The sequence below is a fragment of the Manis pentadactyla genome, chromosome 8 (genome assembly GCF_030020395.1).
Source record: "Manis pentadactyla isolate mManPen7 chromosome 8, mManPen7.hap1, whole genome shotgun sequence".
Lineage (NCBI taxonomy): Eukaryota > Metazoa > Chordata > Mammalia > Pholidota > Manidae > Manis > Manis pentadactyla.
In genome coordinates, this window is record NC_080026.1 from 54,416,365 (window position 1) to 54,444,350 (window position 27,986).

The following is a 27,986-nucleotide window of genomic DNA, read 5'->3' on the forward strand; positions in this document are numbered from 1 at the left end:
GTGAGGGTCCCGGCTTCTCTTTCTTCTGCTAGCAGCTGCCAGTCGACCGTTAGGGCAGTGTTTAGGTTAAAAGTTCTAGAGTCCTCAGATCTTTCACTCTGACACTTCAGAGCCTAGGTTGAGGCCAAAACTGAGCTGCAGAGCAGCTAATGAAACTATAAATGAGTTGAGAAGCCAGCCTATCCCTCTTGCCAGTCCTTCCCCGGTGCTGGCCCAGGTGAGGGTGGCAACCTGGGTGGCTATCACCAGAGTGGAGGGCGCTGAATGCAAGGGCTTCTGCCTCTGGCTGAGCACCTTGTTTCGGCCCCCCAGGCCTTTGCAGAGGAGCTCCATGAGAGGGTCCGCAGAGAGCTGTGGGCTTACTGCAGCAGTGAGCAGCTGGACATGGCAGACCTGCGAAGGCTGCGCTATGGGGGCATCCGCCCAGCGCCCGGCTACCCCAGCCAGCCTGACCACACTGAGAAGCTCACCATGTGGAGGCTCGCAGACATCGAGCGGGGCACAGGTACATGCCAGGCGGGGCGTACCAAACCTTCCCTCCTCACAGATAGACAGGCTTTTATCAGAGTAATGGCACCTGTGGCCAGAATTTTAAATATGGACAGGCCTACCATGAAAGCATCCCTGATCCTGAAATCATCCTTGATCCCATTCTTTTGTACTTGTAGCCATTTATCCCAGCATCTTACCTACATATTGAATAGCAATGTTCCATCACCATTTTGGGGTTTGTCTGTTTTCATTATTTTGTCATAACATATAACAGATGGAATTTAGCTTATCACCTTACCCTGTATATCCCTTGCCCCACTTCCTTCTGCAGGGGTATAACTGTTTTTAATCTCTTCCTTAGTGGCCCCTGTAACCTTAGTGACATATTTTACAACCCTTTCTCTCCATTGCCATGGACATCATATCTGGAGACTAGTCTTGCAGAATTCCCACCTTCCCTTCTGCTCCTTGTTATTAACACAGCTAACAGTTTCCTGTGGAATTAATCAAAAGCATGCCATCAATGCTGAAGAAGAGAAAGGGATCTGGATTAAAGTGAGGAACTGTGAGGCTGTTTGGACCTGAATTTGCAGGAATAGCATAAATTCTAGGAGTTGTAAAATGTGTATTTGAGCACCCTGTCTGCCATGAGCTGTGTAATCTTTGGAAAAGCTCTTACCTTTGTGCTGCTATTCCTTGTCCATATAGTGAATGGCTTAGACTAAATGTTACTAGATAAACTAGCCTTGATGTCCCCTTTGAGTTCCAAACTCCAAAGGAAAAGGGCCTTTCCTCTGAAGCACTCTTGTGGGCACGTACTCTGCTGGCTGTCTCTGGTATTGTCCCCCTAGGAGCCCCTGGAGGCTCTGCAGGTGCTCCCATCTCCAGGATTTGAGCTCCTTATCTGAGAAGGCCCAGGCTTAGGAGCAAATGGGGACCTCTGTGACTGAGCTTGGAGTGTTCGGGTAAGGGGAGAGTCTTCCCCAGGCCTGTACCCCTGGGCGAGAGGAGCTGCATGTTCTGAATTCGTTCATCCCCTTGGCGGGAACTTGGAAGTTTAATCCACCTGCGCCTTTCATGCTGTGTACTGTGTCCACCTAGAAGGCATGAGCTCTCTTTCCTTCTCTTGTTCCCCAAGAGTTGATGGGGCCTGTTGGCTGCCCAACCGCATGGCACTAAGTGATCGGTGTTTTCCTCTTCAGGCATTAGGCTAACGGAATCATTAGCAATGGCACCTGCTTCAGCCGTCTCCGGCCTTTACTTCTCCAATTTGAAATCCAAATACTTTGCTGTTGGGAAAATTTCCAAGGATCAGGTAAGTTAGCTGTTTCATTATATATGGCCTCCCTAGATGCCTGTCTTGTTTCAAGTGGAACTGTAGGACCTATTTTATTTTACATGTGAATAAGAACACAGTAAGATGGAAAGGGTAAAAAAAATCTACCTCAATTAATGCCTTCATCTGATTTCAACCCATTACCCCGTGTCTAGTCTTCATGTTTACACACCAGTTCAACACATGTGCACACAGACACACACACCCTAGCCAACTTCTAAGCATTAGATATTTACTGTATGTTGTTTTTCTGCCCAAAGAATAAGGCAGCTTGGCAAATAGATAAATATCCATCTCCATTTAACTCAGTAGATTGCTATTAAGACAAGAAATGGAAGGTACTTAATGTTTCATAGCAAATCCTATGGAAACTTCAGTTCAAAGAGTCTTATCCTTTGGTTTAATAAGCTGCCTTTAATCTTTTGCAGATTCAGGATTATGCTTTGAGGAAGAACATGACTGTGGCTGAGGTTGAGAAATGGCTCGGGCCCATTTTGGGATACGACACAGACTAACTTTTTTTTCCCTCTTCTATACTTGATGATTCTCAAGGAAATACACCCTGGAGTGCCTTAAAAATAATAGCAAGAAGCAAGTGTGTCTGCATGAGGCTGACATTGGCCCTGTTTCAGGTTTTTGGAGCCTTTGGTGGAACCTTGTAGAGGAGCAGGGTCTTCTGTGGTTTCCAGAAAGCAAGCGGCTCTTTCCCAGGGACCCTGAGTGAAGGACAGGCAGGAAAACTCAGCTGGTGTTCCTGGTCCCTTGGGGATGTGCCAAGCTAGACATGGAGTTCTTTTGCATTTCAAAGTAAGTCAGCTTGCTCTTTTCATTTTTTGCCTTGGCTCTAGGAAGCCATTTAATTTGTTTTTTCCCCTCTCTCTCTTTGAAAAAAGCCTGACACCCAGTTGAACAGAAATGTATAGAGAAATGTGACCCTGTGGCAAAATGGCCCTGTGAGAAATGGGGCATTTTAATCTAAAAGGTTACAACTGTAGATTCTGTCAGGGAAGAAGGTATGACTCTGCATTCTCTCTGGAAGACCTCTTTTTCCAAGGGCTCGAGTAAATGGTTGCAGAATCCCTTTGGCAAAAGGCATGTTCTCACTGTGGGTTTGTCAGAAATACTCAGCTGTGTGCCCCAGTATGGCCAAGTACAGTACCGTGCCTCAAGCATTCTTGTTCTCTCATCATTTCCTAGTCCCTTTCCCTGAGGGAAAGAAAAGGAGGTGGGGAGAGAGAGTGGTTGTTATGGGTGGTGAACATATATTAGTCATTTTCCAGGATCGAGCGGGTGCTTGGCTAAGCTGTGGTGCTCCGTGCAGAGTTGAACAGGTGAAGAGCATCGTGATTCCGCTCCATTCTTCCTTTACGGCACATGAGGTTTAGGAGTAGCGCTTTGACTTGTTTCCAGTTATGTCAAGGAAAACGGCTGAGTGTGTGGGCTTTGAAGTCAGACATACATGGATTTGTATTTCAGCTTTTCTAGTTACTTGCTGTATGACACAGGCAAATTGCATAGGCTCTCCAACACTGTCTTGTCATCTGTAAAACAGGGACAGTGATACTAGGTCCTGTCTTGTGGGCTTGTGTGGATTGAAATACATGATGCACATAAGCAGGTGACACGAGACCTGGCACATAGTAAGTGCTTCATGAGTGGTAGCCTCTGGCGAGCTCAGCAACTGGTGCCTCAAGCTCAGCACCTGGTAGGAAGGGAATCGAGATGAATGGAGGTGAAAAGATAGTGGGAGGATGCACATGGTACTGACTGGGTTGAGTACACCGGGTGCCCTTTCCAGTATTGTAGCCCCATTTACCACTGTGACCGGGAAGGAGAAGCTGCTCTCTCTGTCCTGGCATCAGTTGTCCTCATTTTCTCCTCCCCTCTGGTGACATAAGCTGGCCTTCCCCCCCAGAGCAGTTCTCTCAAATGTGCATTCAGGACCATTGTTGATGAAGGGGAAAATACCTCGGGAACTGGTGATGCTGCACATCTGCAGTTCATGCGTGTGTCCTGCAGAGGAACATACCTTCACAGGCATCGCCTGCCCTTAAAGTGAAGAGAACTCTGTGGTCTCCTTAGGTATGTTTGATTTGTGCCAGATGAGAATGGGCCTGTTTCCTGACACTTAGTTGGAGGACTTATTTTCTGTCCCATAGTAGTATGTTATTCTAGGCATTGGTCCATTCTGATGTGAGAAAAAATAATCTCCCCCAAACATTTTACTGTATTTTATCTGGATTACAGTTGCCAAGAGTCTCCTGATCTCATCAAATACTACCATCTCATAGCTGAGATGGATGTGATGGAACAGCTTCCTTCCATGCAATGTTGAGCTAATCCCCTGATGGATGCCTTTTTATCTAAAGATGAAAACAGTATGTGCAGTTCAAGTGCCTGTGTGTTCATTAAAGAATATAAAATAGACCTGGAAAACCCTTTCCTTGGTTTATGTCAGGTGACTTCACAGGCAGGCAGGTAGGTAACCCTTCTGAATGTGGGACTTTTCTATGTTGATGCCTATCCATCCGGAGACTGTCTTATCATCACCACCTGTGATTCTCACATTAACTCACTCTTATCATTTCCTTTCAAGAACCCATGTTTATGTTTCCCTCTGAAGAAGCACTTGTTGGGAATCTTCCCCAGTCTGCTGCTTGCCTTGCTTCCTGTCCTGAGAGGCTTCTTTGTGGCTGTTACGGGCTTTATATAGCCTGTTTCTCCTGAGAGATGTTCTGCCATCGTCCTTCCTCCGCTCATGACTGAGCTAACGTAGAATAGTCTGCCCACTGTTTCTCTCGGGCTTGTCCTCAACTGATATTTGAGTGTCTCCTGTGTGCCAACCACCTTCTCCCTCTCTCTCGTTAACTCATTGAAGAGGGTTTTTTTTATCCATCTCTTATGTCATTAATGACCTCTGAATTGTTAGATCCAGTGGCCTTTCCAGTGATTTTTTCCCCTGTGGGTTTGGACAGTACTGACCACTTCTTCAAAACTCTCCTTTCCCTAGTTCCCCCTTGACATCACTCTTCTGGCCAACCTTCTGTGTTTCTGGTCACTTCTTAGCCGTTTTCATAGTTGTCTCTTCCTCTGCCATTGACTTCTGGTGTCCTCAAGGGACTGTCCCTGGTTCCTTTCTCAGTCTGTGCAGTCTCGTCCAATCATCATCTCCCTCCCCACTCCTCTGTCCTGAAGAGTATAGCATACAACCAACAGCCTCTTCCAGGAGGACCTGAAGACGTCTCACACCCAGTGTGTCCCAAACCAGCCTCATCTTAGTCTTTAAATGCTTAATATATTCAGTAATGAAGAAGGGTACCACCATGCCAGCCACAAACCACAAACTCATCTCATACCATCTTTTCCCTGGACTTTTGCAGTTATCTAAAAAATTTGCACATAAAAGTTATACTTGTCCTTTTTTAGTTGTAGTGGTGGTAGAGAAGTTAGGGAAGGCAGTGCTTGGGTTAAGGCCTGATTTGGGACTTGAAGGATAAAGATGAAGGAGCAAGGTATGAACAAATGAAGAACTATCTTTGTTTATAAATAAAAATATAAAAGGTTGTAAGGGTACCAAATCTCCCCAAGTGGATCTATAGATTCAGTGCCATTCCCCACAGAAATTTCAACAGAGGTTTTGTCAAAAAGGGCAAGCAGATTTTAAGTTTATGTGAATTAGTAAAAAACGAAGAATGGCAGAACACCTCCAAATATGAAGAGGTTGAGAGGACTTACCAAATAGTATGTAGAGATTACATGTGGTGCAGAGGTAAGCATTCTGAGCAGTGCATGAAATAAAGATCCTGGAAAATACTCAATGCATATGTTGCCCTTTAAGATACAACAGGGGTGGCTTGGCAGATCAGTGAGGACAGGAGAATAACTCCATAAGTAGTCAGTCAGTGTGATGATCCATGTGGAAAAAATGGAATTTGATTTCTGCTTTCCACCTTACCTAAAAATTACAAATACAATAAGGGCTTAAAAATAAAAAGCAAATACTAAAATGAAAAAAAAAAAAAAAAGAAACAGGGCAGGAAAGAATCTCTTGAGGCATAAAGCACTAATCATAAAAGGCAATCAAACCAACTGTTTTAAAGCGAGGACTTATGTTAAGCTAATAAATAATATAAAGAGAAGATAAGTCATGACTTGAGACATATGCAGTTACCTAACAAAGGATTAGTAAACTGAATATATAGCGAATTCCTACTTAAAAACACCCCAAAAACTCAGTAGACAAATAGAGAATACTTGAAAAGACATTTCACAGAAGAGGAAATACATAGGGCTTATAAGTGAGTAAAAAGGTGTTCCACAGCATTGGAGATCAGGGAAATATGAATTAAGACCACACTGAGATTCCCTTTTACATCCATAAGACTTGCAAAAAGTGCAGAGTCTGACAGGACTGGATGCTAAAGAAGGTCTGTGAGACTGGTGTGCAGGTGTGTAAACAGACCTCTGCTTTAGAAAACAGTTATACCTCAAAAAGCTGAACATCTGCATACCTTGGGATCTAGCTTACGACTCAGGCTCACAGTCATGTACCCAACAGACTCTACATGTGCACCAGGAGGTATGGACAAGAATATTCATAGTAACATCATCGTAATAGTTAATAACTGGAAAAACTGAAATGTCCATTTGTCTACAGGAGATAGACAAATAAATCAGGCATATTCACACTAAGGGATGTTATTCAGTAGTGAAAACAGTTGAACCTGACAAAAAGAATGAATCTCTGAAAGTATTAAGAAAAAAATGCAAGTTCCAGGAGACTATATATGGTGTGATACTATTTTATTGAGCTCAAAAACAAGTGAAACCAAAGAACATATTGTCTATGCATACATAAACAGTAGAACTGTATTGTTAAAAAAAAAAAAAAGAGGTAACAAAACAGCAAACCCAAATTTAGCATAGTATTACCCCTGAGGGGAAACAGAGCAGGTAACACAGAGGTGAACTCAGGTGTTAGTGATAGTCTAGTCCTTGGGCTGGATGGTAGGTTTATGGGTGTTTATTATGCTTTCTAACTAATGTGTAACATGTAGAGTTGTTGTATGTATTGAATATGTGGTACTTAATATATACATGAAATATAAAAAGAATAAGGCAAAATAGAATAGTAAGCTGAAGTCTAGGATAGTGACTTTGTATAAAATGGTTTATGGGTCAAATGTATGTTTTAAAGAAAGGAGAGATGTTTTGGCTGGAGTGAGCCACAGCTCAGAGGCAGGGCCAGAGTGGCACATTGGTGTCGGGCCAGCCAGCGGTGAGGCAGAGCCCGCACATGGCCCGAGCAGCTTGGGGCTGAGTGGTGACTGCACCATTTGGTGAGACAGAGGATACAGGAGGGCAGAAGGGTGAGGTCTGGGCAATCTGACCTGCCTGAACATGGGCAGTTGGGCATGTGACTGGATTTGGGAAGCCCGTCTGGCATTAGAATTTGGGGACTTCAACATGGAGATGGACGTAGGGCCACAGCTGGGGCAGGGTCACCTGGGAAGAATGCAAAGGGAGGGGAGTCTGAGGTGGGGCCGGGTTGTAGGAACAGGGAAGGGGTGGTGCAGGTGCAGCTGGGGTAAAGGACTCCAGGAGAGTAGCCTGCAGGGAGGGCTTCCAGCCTGATCCTCCAGCCAGGCAGGGGCCTCCTCCCAGTCATCCCCATGGAGCAGTTTTGAGGTGTTAGGGCCCTGGGCAGATGGGTGGAAGAGTGAAAGGGAGGTGAGGAAGACTGGAGGAACATTGGAGGGGAAGGTAGAATGAAGAGATTATTATCTTTCAACCTACCTTCCAGAGACTGGACTTCCAACCATCAGTCACCAACATTTTAAACCTGGGAGTTGTCGTTAACCCTTCCCTTCTTCTCAAACTTCACATGCAATTGGTTCTCACACCCTGAGCATCACCCATGAAATAGTTCCAGTCCTTCTCTCCTGCCCGTGCCCTGGTTTAGGCTCTGCTTCTCTCCTGGACTCTGCAGCCCAGTGTGCTGACTTGGCTTCCGGCCTGCAGTGGAGGAGAGAGCCCTCTGCCTGTGTGCTGCTTCAGGCCTGCCTCTCAGCAAGCAGCCCCATTACCAGGCACATCCAGCTCCTTAGAAACAGCCTAGCTGGTCGAACTGACCCTGCCTCTATGCCCCAGAGGCCCTACCTGCTACCTTACCTTGCAAGCACTAAGACGGTGCCTGCTTACACTGTGGCCTCCCCTGAAATAACCCCACCCCTGGGCTTCAGGAAATTGTCCCAACCGTCCCCTGCCCTCAGAGCTAAGCGGAACAATCTCTCCTCTTGCCCCCAAAAAGCATCGTGCATATTTCACACTGCTGTTATGGCCACAGAGCCTTCTATTTCCCCACTGGGCTGTGATCCTGAAGGGCAGGTTGGGGACTTTTTTCGTCTTTGCATGTATTGTGTCTCAGCACTTGGTCCCTGGCAGGTGCTCAGTAGTTTGATTTATGAGTTGGTGGGCAGATCCTCTCAGCAGACCCTGGTTTGTAGGGAGAGCAAAGGGCCATGAAGCCAGGGATGCCTCTCCCTGGGCCCAGAGTCCCTACAGCCCTGCCCAGGGTCTGCCGTATGGTTCTTGTAGTTCATCCCATAAAGTGCTTTCGATGGGTGGAGGGGAAGCCACAGTGATTTTCTCTTGCTCAGGAGATGGGCATAAAAGCCCCAACACCCGTCTTTAAGATTTCATATTAGGAGAAGCGTCCCTGCTGGTGCTCTCTTTACTGCACCGTGAGGACAGCACGTTGGCAGCCCTCAAAAAAACCATCTCTCTTCATGCTTACTTGCTATCTTCAGGTTATAGAACACAGAGTATATGATAATTGCACACATGTGGGTTTTAAGGAAGTCTGTGCAGTGACAATGTCTGGGAAGACACACAAGGAAGTCTTCAGTGGTCGCCTCTGGAGAATGGGACTGGGGGACCAGGACTGAGGCCTCACAGTCTCAGTCTTTCTCATTCTTTCTGCACTGTTTCAGGTGTTTACAACAAACGTATCTTATTATACTTTTTAAAAAAGATAAGTTTGGCAACAAATCCAGCTTTAAATGGATGGCATTTTGAACAATCTGAGTGAAAAGTTAGGATTTAAAGGAATTAACTCTCACACTAGGTCCCATTTCTCAACACTTGGAGTATCTAATTCCATTTTCATTCTACCCTTTTCAAATGTTATTTTCAAAGATACCTTTTTGCCTCATATCTTGTTTTATAAGTATTATTATAACCTTTTGGAGACTCACAACATAAGCAAGACTCACAGTGTTTCCTAGGAAAAGATCTTGGAATAAATGATTTCTGAGAACTCTGAGATTAGATTTTCCACAAAATGGAAGAAGATAAAACCAAAACAGACTCATGAATGTTGTTACCCCAGTCTCTGCCTTCCATAAGGCAAATATACACAGCAACCTACAGGATAGGAAGCTTGCAGCAGCTGAGAAAGGAATTTTGACCTTTTATAATCCTGTTTATTCTCTTACCCAGAGAGAAACTCAGAATAGAGAAAGGTCATATTTCACTCCATATTGTCAAAAAGATTTCAATTCTTAACTATCTTTAATCATGTGACGTTGTATATCCTGTTAGAGACAAATATTTATTTTGTGCATGTTTTCAATAAAAATATGTGAAATCCAGTTGTCTTGGTGAATAGTGCTAAATATCCTTATTTAAAAATATTTAACCAGAGCTGATAAAATCTTGTTTGTATTTTGATTCGGTTGAAATGAGCACATCAAGAAAATTCGAAGAATTCCAGTGAAAAACGTCAGGGTGTCAAAAGTGCTTGGTGGTTCTTTCAATGACGCAACTCTTCTGAAAAGTAGCTATTTAGCTCCAAGACATATTTCAGTGACTCCTCTTAGAGAAAGCCTGCCAGCCAGCCTTCACCTGTTTGCTCTGTACATTGCCATGGGCAAGAACTAACACATTTATTTTAATTGTTTAGGAAGGTGAAGTACAGGGAATCTAAGAGTGAGCTTGGTTCCTGGCCTGCAGAATCCAGGTTCCCTCCAGTATGTCTTCAGATTAATTACATTTTGAATAAAGTTAGGGGTCAAATATCAAATATTCTTTCCCTCCCCAAAAAAAGCCCCCAGATCAGTGAGCTACATGACAGAAGGAAGGAGGTAGGGCATAGCTATATGTAAGTTTTTGAGCCCATCTCAGCTTGACATGGGGATGTGTTTGGGTACAGTTCTCTTATTAGAAAAATGGTCTACAAGTGAAAATAATTTAAAAACTTTTTCATGCCTCGCACGTTGTGTAGGCCAACAGACTAGATGAGTCAAGAGAAAACCTTTGAAACTTCTACTCCCATCTGCTCCAGTTGATCACTGTGGGGCAAATAGACGAAAACAAATCTTTACCGGAAAGTCAGGAACAGGGATAGATGGTACCTTTTCTCTTTGATAAGGTACTTGAGGAAGGAGATCGTTTGTAATAGTTAATACCAGAACCAAATATTTAGAAATTCTGCCAAGCACATTTTAGGAACTTAAATATTTGTTGAGTGGATGAAATCATACTAGATTTCACACAGAAACCAGTTAGGAAGCAAGATAAGTCATACAAAGCCAAATGCTGTATGATAACACTAAGATGTAGAATCTAAACACATTGAACTCGTAGATGGTGGTTAGCAAGGACTGGCTGATGGGGATTTGAGGAGATGCTTAAGGATTTTTAACAAACTTACAACTAGTAGATAGATAAATCCTGCAGATGTAATGCACAACATAGTAATTAGAGCCAACAATACTGTATTATAAACTCGAGTTGCTAAGAGATAAATCGTAACTATTCTCAACACACAAAAGAAATGGTATGTGGCATGATAGAGGTATCAGCTAATGCTACCATAGTAATCACTGTGAAATGTGACAAGCTGAAATCAAAGTGAAGTCAGCACAGCTAAGGGGAACAACAAAAATGGAGCCGGGAGGAAATGGGGTCAGTACTCATCAGTCTCATCTTGAAGAATGCCAGCCACATTCCTGAGACCACCATTTTTTGTGGACTTCTCTGGACACCTGCCTGACACCAGCCACAGCAAGCAATTAGAAACTAAATAATGTACAAACTCCAATGCTGGTTCCAATCACAAAATGTTCTAAACAACTTATGTAAATGCTGTCCATCTCTGAAAACCCTGAACTTTGTCAGCAATTGAGAGCACAGTTTGGGTTGCTACCTAAATTGGTATGTCCTGCAATCGCTAAGACCCCAAATAAATGCAACTAATTGTTTTGCAGCCTTGCCTTTTTTTGGTTACATCATATTAAGTTATATAAATGCATTATGCCAGCACATTGTACACCTTCAACTTTAGAGAATCTTTTGTGTCAGTTACATCTCAATAAAACAAAACCCAGTGAGGGCTCCCTAGAGCTTCCCCAGGTATATTCAGAGATTTGCTGCCCCTATTCAATGCAACAAAACAACTGAGAAGAAGCAAATCTGATGCATCCATCACTGGCATTTCCAAAACCTACCATCCAGTGATCACTGATACACATTATGATGAGTCATAAGTATTGCAATATTTCTACAGTGCCCTCTGAATCATCTAAGACTTGTTAGAATTCAGTATAATTTCAATCGTTAAGTACATTTTATCTTGTGGATTACTCTATTTGAAAGTTGGCTACCCAAGTAAGAGAAGTGATTCGTTTCCTTGAACCAGAATGTAGATTAGGAAAAATTCTTCCTTCTTACATTTATCTGCCAGATAACAGAGTATCTTTGGCTACTATAACCATGTGGCAAAAGAGCCAAACCTGACATTGTTTAAGCTAGAGAGAGGGGTGCTGACATGGAGAAGGTTCATCAGGGTAAATGAGAAGATAGGGAAGAAATGTGGTTATAAAACGGGGAGTGTGTCATGACAAGGATGTCAGCAGGCACCCTGGGAACTGAAGGGGCTGTTGCGTGGGAGGGTTGAGTCACTTTGTGCTGTTGGCATTGAGGGGGAAGGAAAATGCTTATTTTGTATGGTTTGTATCAGATCAGCAGGAGTGTTTGACTTTAAGACAGCAGAGTAATTATTGGGTTTTATTAAGTGAAAAGTGAGGCTTGCTTTTGGATGCCACCTTTAAGTTTTTACTCGGAAAGTGTGTAGGGTTGGAGGGGAACGGGTAAGTTAAGTTTTCTGGATGGTGGGAAGCAAGAATACATTTTATAAGGGGTTTGGTAATATAAGTAGCAAACATGGATGTATTTGGGCGTGGGCTGGGGAAGAAGTGGGAAAGAGTAATGGAGTCATTACTGCCCTAAAAAAGGACCTTACCCAAATATCCTACCCACATTAGAGGGAAAAAGCCTGCCTTCTGTGGGGAGAAGGATGTGGGTGTGTATTCAGTCATATGGGTGTGTCATTGCTGACTACTTGGCTATTATGAATAATAATACAAGCCATTTCTATTACTCCTTTCAGGTAAAAATCTGAAAAACTTATTTGTAGGTTTCGTTGGTACCTTTTTACTGGGCCCTGCTAAGATTTACAGCAATAGGTGGAAAACCATTTACATCTATCCTTTTAACTTCTTTTCCCATGAGCTCATACAGGGCTCATGTTAGAGAGGAAATGCTGGCTGGGCAGATTACCTCTACTCTTGCTTCTACTGAGGTCCTCAAGAGGGGAAATACCTACTGTCACATGGCATTTTTGCATTTGTGCTTATATTCATATTTGTTCAGTTCATCTATATGTTCGTTCCTGGAATATTTATTGGGCCAGGTCCTGTCCTGGGGCTGGGTATACAATGATTATATGAGTCAGATTCCCTGGGCTCATGAAAAGTAATATTCTCTGAGTTTGGAGCAAGCCGACCCCCTCCATGACCTTGTATCATTCAAGTCGAACTCATCCCCCATTTGGAATTTAAAAGCAGAGGAGACATCTCCTGGCCTCAGGTCTGAGGAACACTGTACTGCCATGTATATTTCAGGCCTGTTTCCCAAGATTTTACCACTGCTTCTGAGTAAGGAGACCATGAGCTTTTGTTTGGTTCTGCTCCCTTATCACCTCCAGTTTTATACTTCATCAGGCAAGCTTGGTTTCATTTCTTCTTGCTTTAACTGGAGTTGAAACCAATATGTTATGTACTACTGTTGAAAACACTGGTATAGTATCCTATGGACACAACTCATCCTGAACATCAATCTCTATTGCTGAGCCAGAATCAGGGAAGATGGGTGTGTGCATGCGTGCGTGTGTGTGTGTGTGTGTGTGTGTGTGTAAGCACCATTCCCTATCTTAGAAGGAAAAGTGGGTGGTTAGCCATGAGCATCAGTTTGGTTCAGGGTTGCTTTGTGAATACAGACTTCAGAACTATTGTCAAGCTTCTCTCCTCATTTCTTTATGACCTTCAAAGGAGCAAAAGTGGCCAGACCTCTCCCCCTGAAGATTAAGCTGCACTTCTGAGGAGTATTTAGTGATAAACATCTGCCTTCCAAAGAGAAACCTTTTATTTAACAAACTTCTCAGTGATTTCTAGATGCAACTCGCCTTCCTTACATTGCTCTAAATCATGATACCCTTCTTTGTTGTCTTCTGTTTTTCTTTTCTAAAAATTTACTTTCTGAGCCTTGGTGCTCTAAGGAGTCAGTAATTTCACAATAACATAAATTTTAAAAAAGCCCTCGCCTCACTTCAAAATCTCTTTTTTGCCCTGTCATTAAAGGATATTTATGACAAGTAAAATCTATAGAACTCTGGTTCATCACATTATGCCACTCTGCCTTCAAATGCCTACTGAAGATAAATGCCTTTAACCACCAGTTACCCTTCTGTGATGAGTGCCATTCTTATGCTTTCACTTTGAATGTCTTGGCCCTTCATCACCTGTGTGCATTTTGGAGACTACAGGTGCTTATGTGTGTACCCTACTTATATTGTAGCCTTATGTTACCTCCCAGATTCGATCATAGGATATTTAATTAGACAAGAGCCATCCTTCTTTGTATGCTTTGAACCTTCAAAGAGTTTGAAGAGAGCATACACTTAGGTGTTTGTCAATGAATAGTCTGGCCTGAGATGAACGGTTGTGTAGGGACACTCTGGGGTCCAATCTTTGCTCTTCACGGTGGAGTGTGTGACCAGCGATAGTGGCTATTCCATGTGGCTTCATAAATGCCTGTGCCTCTAGCCCCCCACCGACCACCCCATGCCTCCAACCATTTCTAGCTGGATGACTGGGTTTCTGTGAGCTACAGCTCTCCATCTGTAGAATGGCCCTGATGCTCACCTCACCTGACAGGGCAAGAGCATGAATGTGGTATCCACAGAAAGCATTTGGCACAGTGCCTTACTTGAAAAAGAAGAGTTTCCTTAACCCAAGAACTATCAGTAATGAAAGCTCTTGGGAGATACTTACTTTTCTCACTTCTTCCCCATGCTTTATATAAAAAAAAAAAATGAATGCAACCCCACGTCAAATATACCCCATTTAGAGACAGTGTGTATAAATGTAATTATGAAGGCCCTTGGCACAGGGAAGTTTAGGGACAAGAGCCCTAACTGGTGAGACTGGAAATTGTCCAGAGGGAAGTGTAAGCATTGTAGATGAGCCAGCTCACATCACGGGGGCGAATCAAGGCCGTGCTGCAGTTTAAGAGAAGGTCGTTTGGGTTTTGTCAAATGTCATAACTAGAATCACATATTTGTATGTTAACCTCAGTATAGGGATTTGATTTTAATTTAATTTTGACTGGGTCCATTCCTGAATAAAGCCATAATTGGGCAACTTATTTGTATATGTATATTATATAGAATATAAAATACTATATAGAGTAGTAGTAAATATAAAATGCTATATATTATATACTATATATAGTTTATACTATAATAAGTGAATATAGTATATACACTATATACTATATACATACTGTATATAGAATATATGTATAGTATATGTATATATACATATATAGTATATATAGTATATATCCATGTTATGTATTTTTAACATTTTGTCACAAAATATACATAACAAAATTTACCATTTAAATTATTGTTAAGTGCACAGTTCTGTGTCATTAAGTACATTCACATTGTTATGCAACCATCATCACCATCTACAGAATTTTTCCATCTTCCCAACCTGCCACTCTGTACCCATTAAGCACTAACTCCCTATTTCCTCTCCCCCAACTCCCAGCCCTTGACAACCATCATTCTACTTTCTGTCTTTATGAATTTGACCCCTCTAGGTACCTCTGTGTTTGGGATCTTATGGTATTTGTCTTTTGTGACTGGCTTATTTTACCAGAATAATGGCCTCAAGGTTCATCCATGTTGTAGCATGTATCAGAATTTACATTCTTCTTAAGACTGAGTAATACTCCATTGTGTGGATAGACCACATTTTGATTATGCATTCATTCATTGATATATAATGACTTGGGTTGCTTTTCCCTTTGGCTATTTTGAATAATGCTGCTGTGAACATGGGTATACAGGTATCTGTTAGCCTGCCTTCATTTCTCTTGGGTATATTCCAGAAGTGAAACTGCTGAATCATATGATAATAATTCTATGTTTCATTTTTTGAGGAACTGCCCTACCATTTTCCACAGTGGCTGCACCATTGTACCTCCTCACCAGCAGTGCACAGTGCTCCAATTTCTCCACATCCATGCCAACATTTGTTATTTTCCTTTCCTTTTTTTTTTTTTTTTGTAATAGCCATCCTAGTAGGTATGAAGTGGTATCTCATTATGGTTTCTACATGTACCTTTTTATAGTACTTTTTTCCACTCCTCCAGTTTTATATTAAAATCAAAGATTTTTTAAAAAGCCTATCTAAAAATCTATTCTAAATATGTACTATAATTTATATTATGATCCTTCTGGAACATTAGGTTATTTCTAATTTTACACCACTGTAGATTATAAAAGTGTGAGCAACAATTGAACACTAAACCTTTGTTCACATCTCTGAGAACGTCCTCAGAATGAATTACTCAAAGGAGCATTACGTTGAAAACTATTGGTGTGTTTAACCAAATTGCTTTTCAAAAGGATGTTCTGATCCACACACTGTGAGACTGCTGAGTAGCACATCTTTTAAACATATTTTTAAAGGTGGAGTATCTCTAGAATACAGATGAGAATGCCCGTGAACTTGAAGAACTATAGTAGCAGGATCCATGTGCTTATTTGGGGGCAAAAGGCTCATTTTTCAATGTTGGAATGTTGATTTTAAAGGCAGTAGACCTGGTTCTCCCTTACCTTTTCAAGAGACAGAACTTCCATTGGGAAAAAAGACAGATTGCTGGAAAGAACAAATGATTTGCAGACAACTCAGAAGACCTGGGCTCTGGTCTGGCTCAGCCACTAAAAAGCCCCGTGACTCCAGCAAGTCATTTAAAATCTCTGGGTTTCAGATAATTCAGTTATGCATGAGTGCATTCAACCCTTGAATTTTCTCATGTATCGTGTAATTATGGATTGTTAGCTTATGTCTGGTGGAGTTTTATCTCCTAGAATCCTGTAGGCTTGATTGAGCTAAAGGTGTGTCCTTCCAGATATTTCTTTCTTTCAGGCGCACAGGGTATATTATCAGCCTGAGATAAGCTTTTTATGTGAATCTTTCAGTGTAGGTATTCCCAGACCACAAAAGTAGCACAAATTTGAATTATAATCACAGGAGAGAAAAGTGCCATGGTTAGAACTGTCAGAATGATATTGCTTTTAAAGGCAATTAGACTCAAAGCAGAGGCTGAGACCAGGAAGCTATCTTAAAACAACTCTTAGCTGATGGGTGGATGTTATTCTTAATTCACACTTATTACTGAGGTGGTCAGGCTTTGAGGGTTGACTCCAGATAAGAACTGCTCCATTTTCCTGCCAGTGGGTCCAAGGCTTTATTCCTGTCTCACATGGCTATTAAAATAATAGCTTCTTGACTGTCAAGTCCAGCTAAATCCATCAGGGCAGTGTGAACTTCTGGGTTTTTTGGTTTTATTTCTGGCTTCACCCCTAGGGATTTCCCTAATGTTACATGTTTACTTTTATATTTAAAGAGATATTTATTATGTTTTGTGCATCATTTCCAGGTGGGAGAGTTTTTGTTATTCTAATCTGCCCTATTGCCAGATATCAAATCAGCCCTCTAATCTCTGATTCCTTGGGTATTAACCACTTTTCTCCATTTAACTAATTTGGATATTTATGTTATTTTATCTTCATGAATTGGGTATTCACAGTCCATGATGTGTTGGAACTATTCTGACTCAGTTCTTCTGGAAGCATCCTAATCAGAATGTATAAGTGAACTAAAATCAGAAACTGCGTAAGTGAATTTAAAAAGCTGCAAGCTAAGGGCTGTCACTTTGTCCCTATGTGCTGTGGCTGCACCTGGCACAAAGAGGTCCAGTTATCCTCCCTCCACACTTGAGCCTCTGCCACGGTTCAGATATCGTGGTTACTTCTGCTGTGCTGAGCAAGGATGTCTGCTACATTGTGAAGGAACAAACTCAAACACAACAGTGCATCAGCAAATTCTGGGCAGTGTGAACTAAGGAGACTTATTTCTCTCTGTCTTGGCACTGGGGTTGGTCTGATTGCACTTGGACTAGATATATTCTTGGTTTTCTTAGACATTGGGTGTGGAGGCACCTCAAGAATGTAAAAGATTATCTGCAAATAAACTATTAGATTATAAGCCATTAATTGGAAAAATAAAAGCTAAGTAATTGTGTTTCTATCTAGAGTGGGTGAAGTTCACACTGGCTAAGCTTTATTTTTCTCTTCCACTCATTTAAGAAAATGTTAACATTTGCTATTCTGGAAAAATGTCTAATTTATACAAAAGTAGAATGACTAGTATAATGAACCCGATGTCCTCATTGCCTAGTGTTATGAGCTGAATTGTGTCTCCCCAAATTCCTATATTGAAGTCCTAACCCTCGGTACCTCTGGATATGAATATATTTGGAGAAAGGACCTCTGTAAAGAGGTAAATAAGACAAAATGGTAAAATAAGATAAGAAAATAAGATAAAATGGTCTTCTTATGTAAGAAGAGAAAAATTAGGACAAAGACACATACAGAGGAAAAACCATGTGAGGGGACAGTGAGAAGGTGGCCACCCACAAGCTAAGGAGAGGGGCCTCAAAAGGAACAAAACCTGCCAACACCTTGATCTTAGACTTCCAGCCTCTAGAGCTGTGAGGAAATAAATTTCGTTTGTTTTTTTCATTTTATTTTATGGCAACCCTAGCAAACTTACATGGCCAACTTCAACGATTGTCAAAATGTGGCTCATCTTTCTTTAGCTACATCCCCATTGACTCCATGCTGCTTTGGAGCAAATCCCAGACATCACATTACTTCATCTGTAATCTATTTTAGTACATACCTCTCAAAAGACTCTTAAATGGTGAAAATACTATAATGACACCTAAAATTTAACAATACTCTAATATCTAGTCAGTGTCAGTGTTTATATTATCCTGGTTGCCTCTTGCTATTTTTTTTTCTGATGATTTGTTGAATTAGACCTATATATTCCAGTTTGACTGATGTCTTTTATCTATTTATTTATTTTTATTGAGCTGTAGTTGACATATAATCTTACATTGGTTTCAAGTATACAACACAGTGGTTCACCAGTTACCCACATTATTAAATCCTCACCCCCTCTAGTGCAGTTACTATATGTCAACATAGGAAGATGTTATGGAATCATTGACTATACTGTATTATCCATGCTGTACTACCATCCTCATGACCAACTTACATTATGATTGATAATTTTTGTGTCTTTTAAACCCCTCTCCTGTGCCACCCACCCATCCCAACCCCTCCCCTATGGTAATCACCAGTCACTTCTCAGTGTCTATTAGTCTATTACTGTATTGTTCATTTTGTTTGGTTTGGTTTTTTAGATTCTACAAATAAGTGAAATTATATGGTATTTGCCTTTCTCCACCTGGCTTATTTCACTTAGTATAATACCCTCTAGGTCCATCCATATTGTCACAAATGGCAGAATTTCTTTCTTTTTTATGGTTGAATAATATTCCATTATGTATATGTACCACCTCTTCTTGATTTATTCATCTGATGGACACTTAGGTTGCTTCCATATCTTGGATATTGTAAATAAGGTGGCAGTAAACATAAGGGTATATATATCTTTTTGAATTAGGGATTTTTTTTTTTTCATTGGGTAAATTCCTAGAAGTGGAATTACTGGGTCATAAAGTATTTCTATTTTTAGTTTTTTGAGGAACCTCCTTACTGCTTTCCACAGCAGTTGTACCAATTTGCAGTCCCACCAACAGTGTAGGAGGGTTCCCTTTCCTCCCCATCCTCTCCAACACTTATTATTTCTTGTTTTTTGGATAGTGGCCCTTCTAACTGGTGTGAGGTGATATCCCTTTGTGGTTTTGATTTGCATTTCCCTGATGATTAGTGATGTGGAGCATCTTTTCATGTGCCTGTTGGTCATCTGTATTTCTTTGGAAAAATGTCTGTTCAAGCCCTCTACCCATTTTTTAATCTGGTTATTTATTTCTTGGAGGTTGAGTTTTTATATATTTTGGATGTTAACCCATTGTTGGAAAAATCATTTATGAATGTGTTCTCCCATACAGCAGGCTGCTTTTTTGTTATGTTGACGGTGTCCAGTACAGAAGCTTTTTAGCTTGATGTAATCCCACTTGTTCATTTTTTGTTTTGTTTTCCTTGCCCGGGGAGATGTGTCCAGAAAAAAATTGCTCATGCTTATGTTCAAGAAATTTTTGCCTGTGTTTTCTTCTAAGAGTTTTATGGTTTCATGTTTTACATTTAGGTCTTTAATCAATTTCAGGTTTACTTTCATGTAGTTAGACAGTAATGCAGTTTCATTCTCTTGCATGTAGCTGTCCAGCTTTCCCCAACCCTTTTATTTTTATTAAAGTATCATTGATATACAATCTTATGAAGGTTTCACATGAACAACATTGTGGTTTTAGCATTCATGCGTATTATCAAGTCCTTACCCCACCACTGCGGTCACTGTCTTTTAGTGTAGTAAGATGCTATAGAGTCACTACTTGTCTTCATGCTGTACTGCCTTCCCCATGACCTACCTATATTACAACACCAGTTTTTAAGCAGACTGTCTCTTCCCCATTGTGTATTCATGGATCCTTTATCACATATTAATTGACTATATATGGATATGTTTATATCTAGACTCTATATTGTGTTCTATTGATCTATGGTTCTGTTCTTGTGCCAGTACCATACTGTATTAATCACCGTAGCTTTGTAGTATAGCATGACATCGGGAAGTGTTAATATTGCCAGCTTTGTTCTTCTTAGGATTGCTTTGGCTTATTGGGGTCTTTTGTGTTTACATATGAATTTTAGGATTATTTACCCTAGTTCATTTTAAAATGCTGTTGGCATTTTGATAGGGTTTGCACTGAATCTATATTATTTTTGGCAGGATGGCCATTTTGACAATATTAATTCTTCTTATCCATGAGCATGGGATACATGAGCATGGGATACATTTCCATTTATTTCTGTCTTCTTCAAATTTTCTCATCAGTGTCTTACAGTTTTCAGGGCAAGGGGCCTTTAACCTCCTTGATTAGGTTTATTCCTAGGTATTTTATTCCTTTTGATGCAATTGTAAATGGAATTGTTTTCCTGATTTCTCTTTCTGCTAGTTTGTTGTTTGTATATAGGAATGCATCAGATTTCTGTGTATTAATTTTGTATCCTGCAACTTTGTTGACTCCAGCTATTAGTTCTAATAGTTTTTTGGTGGGGTCCTTAGGGTTTGCTGTATATAGTATCATGTCATCTGCAAATAGTGACAGTTTTGCTTTTTCCTTACTAATTTGGATGCATTTTTTTATCTCTATATGTTATGTGATTACTGTGGCTAGGACCTCCAATACTATGTTGAATAAAAGTGGTGGGAGTGGGCATCCTTGTCTTGTTCCTGACCTTAGAGGTAAAGCGTTCAGCTTTTTGCTATTGAGTATGATGTTGGCTATCGGTTTGTCATATGTGGCTATTGGGTAAATGGAAGTTTTCAACCAGAATTTCTTGCCTCGCCTTGATAGTGATATGCATGTTAGAGCCTATTTGCACATCAATGTGATGTTTACCATGGCAGAGCTGCTGAACTGTCATGGGACTGCTGGTTGGGGGAAAGGGGTGGAAAGGAAACAGCCATTCTCTCTTCCCCTCTGTTCCTGGTACATAATTGGTCATGTGCACGCCAGTCACTAGGGACCCACCCATGGAGTTCCTTCTGGAGGAAGTGGTGGTAGGAAGGAGAGAACACCAAGGCTTCAGAGAGAGAGAGCCAGGGAGCTGAGCTGAGTGAGAGGGTATGGAGAGCACTGGGAGAGAGAGGAGTGTGCTGGGAGAGAGACTGAGCCATGAGAAATAAAAAAACCAAACCTATCCCTGGGGTATGGATTAAAGATGGTGGTGTGAGAGGAGAGACAGAAGCTTCCTCCTAAAACTGGATACAATTAGAAAATTTAATTTGCGCAACTAATCCTGAGAGAGCAACAGGAGAGAGGATGGCGTCAGACTGCACACACCTGGAGAAAAGAGCAGACCTCACCCAACGGGGTAACGTACCAGAGCTGTGGCTCCGCGGGACCCAAGCACCTCCCCCACCCCAGCTCACCGACGGGAGGAAGAGAAACGGAGCAGGGAAGAACTGGAAGGCTTGGGACTGCTGAATACCTAGCTACGGAGATCTGCACTGGGAGCACAAACCTACATTTCATGGTGCTTTCATGAGACTCGCATGACTACCGGGTTGGAAAGCTAATACAGGCAGAGTTCCTGGGGAGACTGGGATTCCGGCCACTTGTGGAAAGCAGGGATCCATATCTGGCTGCTCTGGGACAAAAACATACCTGTGTGACCGGCCCACTGGCTCAGGCAGTGGAGACAGGCACAGCAGCCAGGAGGCGGGGAACAGCTCTTTCCTCCGCTCCCGCTCCCCTGCGACCCCTGATATTGCTTCAGGGACTGAGCAGCTCCAGAGACTACAGCTTCTGGACACTAGAGGGCGCCATATGAAAACAGGAAATGCCAAAGGAACCTTGTCCAGAGTAAAATTATTAATACAACTCCCGAGAAAGATTTAAATGATATGGACCTCGTGACTCTTCCTGAAAGGGAGTTCAAAATAAAAATCATCAACATTCTAATGGAGGTACGGAAAGACATCCAAGAACTCAAGAATGAATTCAAGTCGGAGATTCAATCATTGAAGAGCACGATGGATGGTATTAAAAGGAGGTTGGATATGGTGGAGGAGACAATAAATGAAATAGAAACTAGAGAAGAGGAATACAAAAAAGCAGAGGCACAGAGAAAAAAGGATCTCTAAAAATGAAAGAATATTGAGAGAACTGTGTGACCAATACAAGCGGAACAATATTCGCATTATAGGGCTACCAGAAGAAGAAGAGAGAGAGAAAGGGATAGAAAGTGTCTTTGAGGAGGTAGTTGCTGAAAACTTCCCCAATCTTGGGAAGGAGATAGTCTCTCAGGCCATGGAGATCCACAGATCTCCCAACACAAGGGACCCAAGGAAGACAACACCAAGACACATAGAAATTAAAATGGGAAAGATCAAGGATAAGGACAGACTGTTAAAAGCAGCCAGAGGCAGAAATAAGATCACATACAAAGGAAAGCCCATCAGGCTAACAACATCAGACTTCTCAGCAGAAACCTTACAGGCCAGAAGGGAGTGGCATGATGTATTTAATGCCATGAAGCAGAAGGACCTGGAACCAAGATTACTTTATCAGGCAAGATTATCATTTAAATTTGAAGGAGGGATTAAACAATTTCCAGATAAGCAAAAGCTGAGAGAGTTTACCTCCCACAAACCATCTCTGCAGTCTATTTTGGAGGGAATGCTATAGATTGAAGTGTTCCTAGGGTTGGATAGCTGTCACCAGAGGTAGTAAAACCATGGTAGGGAGGGTGGAGCAGCTGATTGTGATGCAAATGCAAAATTAAATTGACTATCCCCAAAGTCAATCAAGGGATAGACAAAAAGTACAGAATTTGATACCTAATATGTAAAGAATGAAGGAGGAAGAAAAAGGAGAAATAGAAAAGAACCTTTAGATTGTGTTTGTAACAGCATACTAAGTGAGTTAAGTTAGACTCTTAGACAGTAAGGAAAGTAACCTGGAACCTTTGGTAACCACAAATCTAAAGCCTGAAATGGCAATAAGTACATACCTATCGATAATCACCCAAAATGTAAATTGACTGAATGCACCAATCAAACTACATGGAGTCACTGAATGGACAAAAAAACAAGACCCATCTATATGTTGCTTACAAGAGACTCACCTCAAACCCAAAGACATGCACAGACTAAAAGTCAAGGGATGGTAAAAGATATTTGATACAAACAATAGGGAGAAAAAAGCAGGTGTTGCAGTACTAGTATCACACAAAATAGACTTCAAAACAAAGAAAGTAACAAGAGATGAAGAAGGACATTACATAATGATAAAGGGCTCAGTACAACAAGAGGATATAACCATTATAAATATATATGCATCCAACATAGGAGCACCAGCATATGTGAAACAAATACTAACAGAACTAAAGGAGGAAATAGAATGCAATGCATTCATTTTAGGAGACTTCAACACACCATTCACTCCAAAGGACAGACCCACCAGACAAAAATAAGTAAGGACACAGAAGCACTGTACAACACACTAGAAAAGATGGACCTATTAGATGTCTATAGGACTCTACACCCAAAAGCAACAGGATACACATTCTTCTCAAGTGCACATGGAACATTTTCCAGAATAGACCACATACTAGGCCACAAAAAGAGCCTCAGTAAATTCAAAATGATTGAAATTCTACCAACCAACTTTTCAGACCACAAAGGTATAAAACTAGAAATAAATTGTACAAAGAAAGCAAAAAGGCTCACAAATCCATGGAGGCTTAACAACACGCTCTTAAATAGTCAGTGGATCAATGACCAAATTAAAATGGAGATCCAGCAATATATGGAAATAAATGACAACACAAAGCCCCAACTTCTGTGGGATGCAGCGAAAGCAGTCTTAAGAGGAAAGTATATAGCAATCCAAGCATATTCAAAGAAGGAAGAACAAACCCAAATGAATAGTCTAACATCACAATTATCAAAATTGGAAAAGAAGAACAAATGAGGCCTAAAGTCAGCAGAAGGAGGGACATAATAAAGATCAGAGAAGAAATAAACAAAATTGAGAAGAATAAAACAATAGAAAAAAATCAATGAAACCAAGAGCTGGTTCTTTGAGAAAATAAACAAACTGGATAAGCCTCTAGCCAGACTTATTAAGAGAAAAAGAGAATCAACACATATCAACAGAATCAGAAACGAGAAAGGAAACATCATGACGGACCCAACAGAAATACAAATAATTATTAGAGACTATTATGAAAACCTATATGCTAAGAAGCTGGAAAACCTAGAAGAAATGGACAACTTCCTAGAAAAATACAACCTTCCAAGACTGACCAAGGAAGAAACACAAAATCTAAACAAACTGATTACCAGCAAAGAAATTGAAGTGGTAATCAAAAAACTACCCAAGAAAAAAAACCCCAGGCCACATGGATTTACCTTGGAATTTTATCAGACATACAGAGAAGATATAATACCCATTTTCCTTTAAGTTTTCCTAAAAATAGAAGAGGAGGGAATACTCCCAAACTCATTCTATGAAGCCAACATCACCCTAATACCAAAACCATGCAAAGACCCCACCAAAAAAGAAAATTACAGACCAATATCCCTTATGAATGTAGATGCAAAAATACTCAATAAAATATTAGCAAACCGAATTCAAAAATATATCAAAAGGATCATACACCATGACCAAGTGGGATTCATCCCAGGGATCCAAGGATGGTACAATATTTGAAAATCCATCAACATCCTCCACCACATCAACAAAAAGAAAGACAAAAACCACATGATCATTTCCATAGATGCTGAAAAAGCATTTGACAAAATTTAACATCCAGTCATGATAAAAACTCTCAGTAAATGGGTATAGAGGGTAAGTACCTCAACATAATAAAGGCCATGTATGATAAACCCACAGCCAACATCATACTGAACAGAGAGAAGCTGAAAGCTTTTCCTCTGAGATCGGGAACAAGACAGGGATGTCCACTCTCCCCACTGTTATTCAACATAGTACTAGAGGTCCTAGCCACGGCAATTAGACAAAACAAAGAAATACAAGGAATCCAGATTGGTAAAGAAGAAGTTAAACTGTCACTATTTGCAGATGACATGATATTGTACATAAAAAACCCTAAAGACTCCACTCCAAAACTACTAGAACTGATATCGGAATACAGCAAAGTTGCAGGATACAAAATTAACACACAGAAATCTGTGGCTTTCCTATACGCTAACAATGAACCCATAGAAAGAGAAATCAGGAAAACAATTCCATTCACAATAGCATCAAAAAGAATAAAATACCTAGGAATAAACCTAACCAAAGAAGTGAAAGACCTATACCCTGAAAACTATAAGAGACTCTTAAGAGAAATTAAATAGAACCCTAACAAATGGAAACTCATCCCATGCTCTTGGCTAGGAAGAATTAATATCGTCAAAATGGCCATCCTGCCCAAAGCAATATACAGATTTGATGCAGTCCCTATCAAATTACCAACAACATTCTTCAACGAATGGGAACAAATAGTTCAAAAATTCATTTGGAAACACCAAATACCCAGAATAGCCAAAGCAAACCTGAGAAAGAAGAATAACGTGGGGGGTATCTCACTCCCCAACTTCAAGCTCTACTACAAAGCCATAGTAATCAAGACAATTTGGTACTGGCACAAGAACAGAGCCACAGACCAGTGGAACAGACTAGAGACTCCAGACATTAACCCAAGCATATATGGTCAATTAATATTTGATAAAGGAGCCATGGACATACAATGGCGAAATGACATTCTCTTCAACAGATGGTGCTGGCAAAACTGGACAGCTACATGTAGGAGAATGAAACTGGACCACTGTCTAACCCCATACACAAAAGTAAATTCTAAATGGATCAAAGACCTGAATGTAAGTCATGAAACCATAAAACTCTTAGAAAAAAACATAGGCAAAAATCTCTTAGACATAAACATGAGTGACCTCTTCTTGAACATATCTCCCCATGCAAAGGAAACAAAAGCAAAAATGAACAAGTGGGATTATATCAAGCTGAAAAGCTTCTGCACAGCAAAGGACACCATCAATAGAACAAAAATGTACCCTACAGTATGGGAGAGTATATTTGTAAATGACAGATCTGATAAAGGCTTGACATCCAAAATATATGAAGAGCTCACGCACCTCAACAAACAAAAAGCAAATAATCCAGTTGAAAAATGGGCAGAGGAACTGAACAGACAGTTCTCCAAAGAAGAAATTCAGATGGCCAACAGACTCATGAAAAGATACTCCACGTCGTTAGTCGTCAGAGAAATGCAAATTAAAACCACAATGAGATATCACCTCACACCGGTAAGGATCGCCACCATCCAAAAGACAAAAAACAAATGTTGGCCAGGTTGTGGAGAAAGGGGAACCCTCCTGCACTGCTGGTGGGAATGTAAATTAGTTCAACCATTGTGAAAAGCAGTATGGAAGTTCCTCCAAATGCTCCAAATAGACTTACCATTTGACCCTGGAATTTCACTTCTAGGAATTTACCCTAAGAATGCAGCACTCCAGGTTGAAACAGACAGATACACCCCTGTTTATTGCAGCACTATTTACAATAGCCAAGAAATGGAAGCAACCTACGTGTCCATCAGTAGATGAATGGATAAAGAAGATATATTACATATACACAATGGAATATTATTCAGCCATAAGAAGAAAACAAGTCCTACAATTTGCAATAACATGGATGGAGCTAGAGGGCATTATGCTCAGTGAATTAAGCCAGGCAGAGAAAGACAAGTACCAAATGATTTCACTTATCTGTGGAGTATAAGAACAAAGGAAAAACTGAAGGAACAGAACAGCAGCAGAATCACAGAACTGAAGAATGGACTAACAGTTACCAAAGGGAAAGTGACTGGGGAGAATGGGTGGGTAGGGAGGGATAAGGGCAGGAAAGAAGAAAGAGGGTATTATGATAAGCATGTATAATGTGGAGGGTGGAGGAAAGGGGAGGGCTGTGCAACACCGAGAAGACAAGTAGTGATTCTACAACATTTTACTATGCTGATGGACAGTGATTGTAATGGGGTTTGTTGGGGGGGACTTGGGGTAGGGGAGAGCCTAGTAAAGATAATGTTCTTCATGTAATTGTAGATTAATGATAACAAAATAAAAAAATTACATGAACATACAAAACAAAAACCTATCCGCACCTTTCATCCTTGTTTTCTTTAGTCTCAACTAATTTATAGGGAACTTGCCCAAGGCAGGGTACCCCCTTCCTCCTAGAGCCACAATGGCCTTTATTATGTTTCAACATATACTGAGATGATATGGTTTTTATCCTTATTTTTGTTAATGTGGTGTGTCACATTGATTGATTTATAAACATTGTACCATCTTTGTATCCCTGGAATAAATCTCATTTGGTCACGATGGATGAATCCTTTTGATGTAGTTTTGAATACAGTAATTTTGAATTTTTGAGGTATTTTGAATTCATTTTTGATGTAATTTTGAATTTCAGTTTGCTAATTTGTTGATGATTTTTGCATGTGTTCATCAGGGATATTGGTCTGTAATTTTCTTTTTTTGGAGTGTCTTTGATTTTGGTATTAGTATGATGCTGGTCTCATAGAATGATTTTGTAAGTATTCCCTTCTCTTCTACCTTTTGGAATACTTTAAGGAGGGTGGGTATTAGCTGTTATTTAAATCTTTGGTAGAGTTCAGCTGTGAAGCCATCTGGTCCTGGATTTTGTTTGCTGGGAGTTTTTTGATTACCTGCTCATTTTGTTACTGGCAATTGGTCTGTTCGGATTTTCTGTTTCTTTCTGGGTCAGTCATGGAAGGTTGTGCTTTTCTAGGAATTTGTCCATTTCATCTAGGTTGTCCAGTGTATTGGCATATAATTTTTCATAGAATTCTCTAATAATTCTTTGTATTTCT

The 27,986-nt window shown here is 40.7% G+C and overlaps 1 protein-coding gene across 8 annotated transcripts in view; it reads left to right on the top strand.

Annotated features, from left to right (window-relative positions):
- MTR (5-methyltetrahydrofolate-homocysteine methyltransferase) overlaps positions 1 to 27,986 on the top strand; it is a 190,365-nt gene that overhangs the window by 143,013 nt on the left and 19,366 nt on the right. For 7 of the 8 annotated variants that reach the window (XM_057505753.1, XM_036919333.2, XM_036919332.2 and 4 more), the window contains 3 exons: positions 313 to 505; positions 1,695 to 1,807; positions 2,257 to 9,480. In XM_057505753.1, the coding sequence (XP_057361736.1) occupies positions 313 to 505; positions 1,695 to 1,807; positions 2,257 to 2,343 (393 nt within the window). In that variant the 3' untranslated portion in view covers positions 2,344 to 9,480. Of the gene's footprint in view, positions 1 to 312; positions 506 to 1,694; positions 1,808 to 2,256; positions 9,481 to 27,986 lie in introns of those variants that run through there. The other variant, XR_008998859.1, reaches the window with a different exon arrangement.